The sequence below is a fragment of the Hyalella azteca genome, unplaced genomic scaffold (genome assembly GCF_000764305.2).
Source record: "Hyalella azteca isolate HAZT.00-mixed unplaced genomic scaffold, Hazt_2.0.2 contig9849, whole genome shotgun sequence".
Lineage (NCBI taxonomy): Eukaryota > Metazoa > Arthropoda > Malacostraca > Amphipoda > Hyalellidae > Hyalella > Hyalella azteca.
The window spans coordinates 30,959-40,084 of NW_025939908.1; the positions used below are offsets into that span (position 1 = coordinate 30,959).

General features: G+C 42.1%; 1 protein-coding gene across 1 annotated transcript; it reads left to right on the forward strand.

Moving 5' to 3' along the window:
• Positions 1-8,300, forward strand: LOC125178449. Its single transcript, XM_047882179.1, has 2 exons — positions 1-193; positions 5,376-8,300. The coding sequence occupies exon 2, from the start codon at positions 5,416-5,418 to the stop codon at positions 7,117-7,119; it is 1,704 nt and encodes a 567-aa protein (XP_047738135.1). The 5' UTR covers positions 1-193; positions 5,376-5,415; the 3' UTR covers positions 7,120-8,300.
• The last annotated feature ends 826 nt before the right edge of the window (positions 8,301-9,126 follow it).

The window sequence follows — 9,126 nt, forward strand, 5'->3', positions numbered from 1 at the left end:
TAACCGACGAGGCCGCGGCCGCCGGTCGCGACGTGGTGGCCGAGGATACCGTGGCAGAGGTGGATACCCTGGCCAGCCAACGAACAATCCGACACCGTCAAGAGGAGGATATTTCGGCCAACCAATGAACAATCAAACACCCCCAAGAGGTGGATACAGCACGAGAGGCAGCCACTCAAACAACAATCAACAAGTTGAGTACCGTCGTCTTAATCCTAATGTAAATGTTTGTCGTACTAACACTTATCCCACAGGTTTTAATGTAGAAGAGAACCACACTGATGATTCTCACAATGATTGACGCCAGGCGAGAGAGGTAACAAATTGTTCCTCTCGCAAATCCAACAGTGATGATGTAAAATTTTCTTTTGATTGTACTGATGCAAAACTAACGCACATGTGCTCTAAATGTAAGCTAGCAAATAAGCCATGTAAGTGCAATGTTCCTATGCAAAAGCACTCTGAGAATAATTTGGTTTTCTCGGATCGAAAAGTGTGTATCGGAGAGAATTCCGGAATGCCTTCGAAAAACATTTTTCCTACCGACTTGACTGAATTGGAATCGGAGAAAGACCTGACGAGTTCTCTAAGTACAATGCCACTCACTGACCTAAAAGGCAGTCCAAAAAATCCTGTATACGGTTAGATAAACGAGTTAGCCTAGAAATACTAAGTGCCAACTCCGACGATGCTGATCTCCACGCTGAATTAACGAACGAAAATGATAGTTCAAATGATGTTGCCCCAAAATGGGAAAAATGCTCGCTGTGTTTAGTTAAAAGTAGATCTTCAACAGTAAAGATTTTCGATGAAAAAGGAGACAACGAGAATATCCGTGTCCCTGTAATTAAACTCGTCGTGAACGATGATCTAGTAGATGGTTTCGTAGATACTGGCAGTACAAGCACATTAGTGAAGCTTAACGCAGTAAAACAACGTGCAGAAATTACGCCTACAAATATTGTAGCTGTATCCGCTACCGGTGACGAACTAGCAATAAAAGGGGAGACAAACCTCTCAATTAAATTGCCGAATAATAAAATGATTAATATCAAAGCGCTAGTGGTCGAAGACAAAACCAGCTTTCCCTGTCAAATACTCGTTGGAACAGATTTACTTGTTAAATCCAAAGCTGTTATTAATTTCAGAACTAATGAGTTAACTTTCACTGCTGACGGTCAAGCTATTGCAGACAATGCATGCAAAGGCAACAGCGATCAAATGCAAGCACAAACAGACGTACGCACAGAATCTTCCAGTGCGTTGCCCGCGCACACGCTCGCGAGCATACACGAGTGCACACGTGACAACCTCATGCAGGAAAGCAAGCAGCAGGGTGCTGAACTCGAGCAGGCAGGCGAGCTTTGCAAAAGCAAGATAACAGGCGCTCGCAGCTTAGACCAGATTGCACCTGATGCGCGCTCACTGTATTTACACGTGAACGACAGGACAGAAGTACCAGCTTGTAGTAATTATGCTATGACAATCCATTGCCGCAAAATTCCTGACGGTAATTATCTAATAGAGAAAAACGCCGTTAATAGTGTTCTCGTAGCGTCAAGTTTGGTAAATATCAAAGATGGCAAATGCCCAGTCTTGTTGTTAAATCCCTGTGCTTACACAGTTGTGTTGAATGAAAATCAAATTTTGTCGAGCCTCGAGAGAATCGATATTGAAACTGTTCAGATTCGAACCCTGACAAGTACGGAAGAACGTCTCAAAAATGGGGAACACTTAAATCAAGACCCCAACGAGCCGCCCAGGCCGCTTAAAGCAAGCGATATTAACACGCCGGAAACTGGCGACACATTGCTTCAGCTGATGTCAATCCTAAATAGAAATCGTGCTGCAGTAGCATTAAAAGGTGAACCAGTCGGTAATACTCATTTGCTCACCCACGATATTAAATTACAAGAGCAGCACAAAAATGACATCGTGTACATCAAGCAATATAAGATAGCGCATTCTCACGAAAGCAAATTAAACGAAGCAGTTGATGAAATGCTTCGAGACGGAATTATCGAACCTACATCGTCGCCTTGGAATTCTCCTGTCATTATGGTTAAAAAGAAAGATGGCAGTTTTCGCTTTGTCGCTGACTTCAGAAAGCTAAACGCGATTACGCAGCCAGCTAGGTATCCCTTGCCCGAAATAACTAGCCTCATCAATACCTTGCGTGGAAATAAGTACTTCTCAATAGTAGATCTGGCCCAGGCTTTTTGGCAATGCCCACTAACAGATGAGAGTTCCGACAAAACCGCGTTCACAACGCCGAAGGGCCATTTCAAATTTAAAAGACTTCCATTTGGATTAGTCGATAGCCCGTGCGTGTTCCAAAGCCTAATGAACGCGACGTTGAATACTTTGCTCGGAGTTTCAGCCCTCGTCTACCTCGACGACGTCATTATTTTCTCTAAATCAAAAGAGAAGCATCTAAGCGACATCGAAGCAGCTATGCACAAAATTCGCGACGCAGGCTTGAAAGTCAAGTTAGAAAAGTGCGAATTTTTCAAACAAGAGATCAAATTCTTGGGCCACGTTGTCTCCGCGCATGGCGTTAAAATCGATGACGACAAGACAGAATCAATAAGAAACTACCCAGTTCCAAAAGATGCTACCGAGGTCAAACGCTTTTTGGGTGTGGTCAATTATTACAGAAGGTTCATACGTGAGTTCGCAAAAATCGCAGCTCCTCTGACTGATTTACTAAAACAGGATGTAAAATTCGAGTGGACAGAGGAGACGCAAAACGCCTTCATATTGCTTAAAGAAAAGTTACTTGCAGACCCTGTCTTGCAGCACCCGGACTATGAGAAACCTTTCGTGATTGTGACAGACGCGTCTAACCACGCAGTTGGGGCAGCTCTGGTGCAGAAACATGAAGGCATATATCTACCTGTCTGTTTCGCGTCCAAGACCCTTACAGCCACAGAGAAACGTTATTCCACGACAAAAAAAGGAAGCTCTAGCCGTTATCTTTGTATTAAAAAAGTTCCGTTACATTGCCCTTGGTTATAAAGTGACAATCTTAACTGATCACAAACCTCTGGTATCTCTTTTCTCTAACACAATGCCAGAAGACAATACGCTAATTCGATGGAATTTGATGCTGCAAGAATTTGAGGCCACTGTGAAATACATACCTGGTAAACTGAATGTCTTAGCCGATGCACTAAGCCGCATTCCATCAGATACAGCAGCGAATGATCACGTGATGGATGACATCGAGCAGAGCTTCGAACAGCGTGTGTACGCGACACGCGCACATGAGCCCGTTGACCCCAGGCAGCACGAGCCAGTCATGTACGCTACCTTACCATGGAGTGATGACGTGCAGCTCGCTGAGGCGCAGCAAGACTGTGAGACATGGCGCAAAATAAGAGCATGGCTCACGAATAACACAGAGTCATCTGATAACACTGCAGCCCCGAGAATTAAATCAACTAAGCTAACGCATTTTTTCATGCAAAACGGCGTACTTTATTACAAACGTAGCGTCGAGCGTGCAGGCCGTGCAGATGCACGAATTAACGTTTGCGTGCCAGACAAATTCTTGACCGACACGGTACGAGCTTGTCATGAACCTGTAAACATGGGTCATTATAGCCATGAACGTTCATTAAAACGATTTCGCCTCGATTTCTACCATCCGAACGAAAATCAAGAAGTACTGAACGTCGTGCACTCATGCGAAAGTTGTATCAAAGCAACTGGACGAATTTCACGCAAGACCACAATTGGTAAATTCCAATTGCCTGACAAAGCTTGGGATATTGCATCCATGGATTTGGTGGGTCCCCTACCTGAAACAAGTGCAGGAAACAAGTATATACTTGTGATAACTGATTACCTGACACGCTTTTCAGTAATCGTGGCAATACGCGACAAACGCTCAGAAAACATTGCAATAGCGCTCAGAACACACTTATTCGCACCTTTCGGTTGCCCACGTAAGCTGATATCTGATAACGCTAAGGAGTTCACAAGCGAATTGATGCAGAGCTTGTATGATAATTTCCGCATTAAGAAAGTAGAGATTGCACCTCAAAAACCAAGTTCGAACGGTTTAGTTGAGAGACATAATTCTCATGTTATTCGTGTACTTAAACATTTCGTTCACGCAGAGAACTCGGACGAATGGGATTTTTTCCTTCCCGAATGTATGTCAGCTATTAATACAGCGTTTAATGTCTCAATCGGAGATTCCAGCCACTGGGCTCTTTTCTCAGCCGATAAGAACCATCCAGCGTCCATTGAATTACCAGAGCAGAAATCTCCAATCTATAAAAATAACAAGATCTATAGCGTAGAAAAACACAAAAACGCGACAAAACGCGAAAATATCAAAAAACTGCTCAAAAAGAGAACAGAGAAAAAAACGACAAGAAAAAAACAAACAAAAAAAAAAACGAACGCTTTCAGTCGGACAACGCTGTTATGTTAGACACGTGCCTCGTGAAAACGAATGTAAGAAGTTTGCACACAACTTCGAAGGCCCGTACATCGTAACCGAGATACTTAGCGACAGTGTGTATAACGTCAAACACGCAATAACAAATAAAATCCGTCGATGTCACGTAGATAACATTTTGGCTTGTCACCATTAGAGCGACACATTAAAACTGTAACGGTGTGGTGATGCGATGTTCAAGTTGAGCATACATTGTAACGGAATTCGTGCCATGTTGTAAAATTCTAGTGAATTTTTTTTCTGCCGATGCAACAGTAGCTCGAGAGTGCTAGAAATCTTGCCTCGTTTGCGAGAAATCATGTTTTAAGATCAGGCTTCATTGTCTAGACGGATGTCAGCAAATGTCTAGGCGAATGTCAGCAAATATCGGCAGTTGCCTGAGGAGAACAGAAGAGATGAATAAAAAAAATAACAAACCTTGCCCTCGATCACCATGATGGGATTGAATACTAGGATTAGAAGTTTGTTAACAATGAAACTGTTCACGTGATAGTCCCTGAAATAGAGTGTTCTCATTTTGGGGTATGCAAACATATGCTTAGGCAACCTTAAAAAGCCCGCACGTACATGTTCTTGCTCATACGAGAGCAGCCTACCGCCGTGTGCAGTCTTGTTATCTGCTGTTGAATTATGAAATCATCTTGACAGAACTCTGTTCTTATTGTCATAAAAAAAATGTAAGTTTTGTTCATGCAACTTGATGTTGTACAGATCACTCTCCCGTATGCGGATCATTAACACGATCCATTATCATTAAACAATAAGTATAATATTTTTTTTTGCACACGTGAAACTATGGTGACCCCTATTAATAGTGTCATTTAGCCATTGTGAATAATTTTTTTTAACTGTGTAGACCTATATCATGCCAGTTGCGAGTAGCGACTAATGTAAAGCTTTTCAGGAAGCTGAGCCGGGTGCTCTGGTTCGCTACACTGGCGCTCATGGGTCTGAACCCGAGTGGTAGTGGGGAAGCGACTCCTAATCCGCTCCTGACAGTCGGCTTAGTGGTCACGGAACTCCCTCCACTTAAACTGGTGAGTGGATCTACATTTGTGAAAATCGAACTCAGCTCTCATCGTCTCCTCCTCGATAACTTGTTGTCGATTCTTGAACTCACGGAAAGTACGGTACGTCATACCAAAGGGCTATTCCCTGCACTGGACGACGCCGAAAAAGGCTTTGTAACTGGTGAGCTAGCTAAGTTAGGATTCATCTTAGGAGAACTCTTAGCACAACTCGAAGTTACCGATCTGGTGTCTGTATTTAACCGTTACTCGTACTTGACCTTAGCTAATGTCAGCGAAGCTTCCGTCGACTTAGTAAATCACTGGTACCGATTGTTAAATGTCTCATCTTCTGTAAGCCGTACCCGTCGGGGCCTCTTTGATATAGGCGGAGAAATTCTCCACGGTCTCTTTGGCCTTGCCGTTGACAGAGATGTACAGGAACTTAGGGAAGTGACAAATTCACTACTAATGGAAGCCAAGACCTTGTACGCTAACGAATTAAAACTAAGTAAAATTGTTAGCCGGTCACTAGATGCTATTGCTAACTTGTCTATGGATCTAGCTAAACAACAGAATGATATAACTACGCTAGAGAAATTTAGCATCCTATCTGACGTGCTAGAAGACTTGATTGTAACCGGTACCCATTTAATCTCAGTTAGTGAGAATCTTAAACTTGAGACAAGACTGTTAGATTTGAACATATTGGTGAACCTGATAGACCGAGAGTCACTCAAAGAATTTATTGCATCGGGAATTAAGGATAATATCGGAGTTTTCCCGCTATCAAATGCACAGATTGATGATCACGAAGACGTAGCCTTACAACTCCTGTCTGTAACGAAAACTAAGACCCCGTACACGTACCTCGTACGCGTGCCCTTCGTGCAGAACGATAAGATTTTTGATTTGGTGTCCCTCCAGAGATTGCCAGTCAAAACATCAGTTGGTAATGTAACGAGCTTCAAATGGTTAAGCCGAGTGCCCAGGTTTGTAGCATTTAATACTGCGTCCTTCCTGGAACTCGAGGACGTATCGAAGTGTCACCGCACAAGCGTATTATACTTGTGTGAGCCGAGCATCGCTGCTACACAAACCGTCTTTGAACCATCGTGCATCTTGACCTTGCTCCAAACGCACCAACATAGTGCGAAATGTGAATACGAACCTGTGGAGTCGTCTTTACAAGAGTATGGCGTCTTTACAACTAATGAGTGGCATGTTGCATTCCTGCAACCGACATTGGTAAAGATAAGATGTAACTCCTCCAGCCCGAGCGTGCGCTCGACACAAATTGTCTCAGGTATCGTGTCAATCTACGCACCTTGCTTTTTGCTTGGTTCAAAAGGTACGTACCGGACGAAGGTCGTGACGTCCATGCGCGCAGACTCAAACCGGGTGAAGATTTTTCCCTTATCGTCCATGCCATCGGTCAAAGTCTCACAGACCCAGCTCACCCGACATCTGGTAAGCGAGCTGGAATCAAATATGGAAGACGTACGACAGCTGAATGTCGCACTGGAGGCTCACAAACAGCACACGCTGGTATGGTTTCCTCACTTTCATGCCATACACGGTTCCATAACAGTCATTTTACTCTTGGGTATCATTGCTTCCATTGTCCTGTACTGCCACTGAAAACGACGTCCGCGAGTCAGAGGTATCGCGCCCGTGCTACCGACTGTCGAGCGAATGATGCTCAGCAACGCGATGGAGGCGTCGCCTCGACCCTCGACTCTGCCCGCTGCAACGACGGTAACGGTAGTAAATCAAACTGAAGTCGTGAGACAAGCCTCCGTTCCTCGATCTCCAGCGGAAGGGGTTGTCCGCGAGCCTAACACTCGGGTGACCTCGCACCCCAAGGGGGGAAGGAACGTAAGTCGTACCACGGAGGCAGAGCTAGCGAGTCCCACCACGGAGGTAGAGTTAACCCGACCATTGGCGACGGCGAAACCTTGTCTCACCATCAATGGTGGAGATTTTGGGGCTCACGAATCAGACTCGGAGGATTCCGACTGATAAAGACAACTAATATTAATTTGGAGTATTACTGAGGATGTGTTAATGTTCTTTTCCAGCACATCAAATTATTAGTTGTTATATATCATTATTACTAGTATTAAGGATTCATTAATTATCTGCATTGATTATCTGCATATTTTATCAGCACTTTAAGGACCTAGTCCGCTTTGTTGAGTTGTAAACTAGAATTAAGTTCAAGTTTGTAAACCTCTTTCCCTGATGTTCAAGTTTTGTCAACTTTCAATAATTTTAACGATGGCCATTGTAAGAGCCAAATTAACGTAAATAATTGAGCAGTTCGAAAACCTCACAAGATCCACTTAACAGTTGGGTTTTGTTAATGATTTAAATTGTGTATGTTGCAACCTAATCGGAAGAAAATTCTAATGCCTTTTTTCTGTTGGCGAGCATCATGAAGACCGATTGCTGAGAAGAAATGCAAGAAAGAAGATTGCTGAGAAGAAATGCAAGAAAGAAGACCTAAGAAGACCAAGAAAACTTATATATTTCCCGTAGGATAAACCTTAGGATACCCTATAATTTTATGAGTTTTGCTTATCGAGTTTTGTGTTGTGCCCGTTGGTACCTCTCTTTTAACAGTTCCTGTTTTTGTTGTATTTACTCAGTTACTCAACGAATATAGTTACTCTTGAATTAATGATGTACGAATTCAATATTCATAACTCGACGTAAGAATTAACGTAATTTTCTTCCTGCATTGACTGACGAGGACGTCAGTCCTTCGCCGCCCCCGGAGATGTCCGGTATTGACCGACATCCTCAGCTGTTCATTGATTGTGTGTTATGGATTTTAGTTCATGTTCATTCTATTGTCATTAATCAATAAATGTTACAATGGTTCTTTTCATTTCTGTCAGCTTAATTAATTTTTAGTGTGGTGTGTGTACTTTTGATAATTACTTTCCTTTCTCAAATTATTTTTGCACATAAAAGATCTGCACATGCATTTGCCCATAACTGTTTTACCCAATAATATATTTATTAGTTCCCTATCCCACTCATACTGCTACATGCTTCAAGTTAAATTAACTTTACTACATCCCCTCCCATGGCTAATAATTTAATAGACAGTCTCTTATTGCATGTGTATTTATATTCATTTGTTTTTTTCAGTTGCTCTGTGAATGCAATTTTATATTGTTCCATCCTTGATTCCACTATCCTAAGTCTTATCTAAAAGTTTATTGATGCAATCCCAATTATGAGTTTTGTCTAATTAATTTTTATATGTAAAAAAATTTTCAACATTTAGGCTTATCTTTTAATAGAATGAAAATAAATACTTGAATAAAACAAATCCCTAATTAATTAATTCTTTTTTTCTGTGACAACTAATATAAGAATAAATTTTCACTAAGTGAATAACAAATTTGTTCCACCTGCTAGTGTGCCCAGTTATAATGTTGCATCAGAGTTAAAAACTTATATCAATTGACTTGAATATTCTCCAGTTCCATTCTTTGCAATTCTCTACTCTATTCTCATTCATTCTTTGACAAGCAAGGAAGAAGCATTGAACAAGAAAATATGATAAGTTTGGCATGAATCCCGCAAATAGGGGCTATTGCATATCATTTTTACTTGATACAATCAGGTATGGGA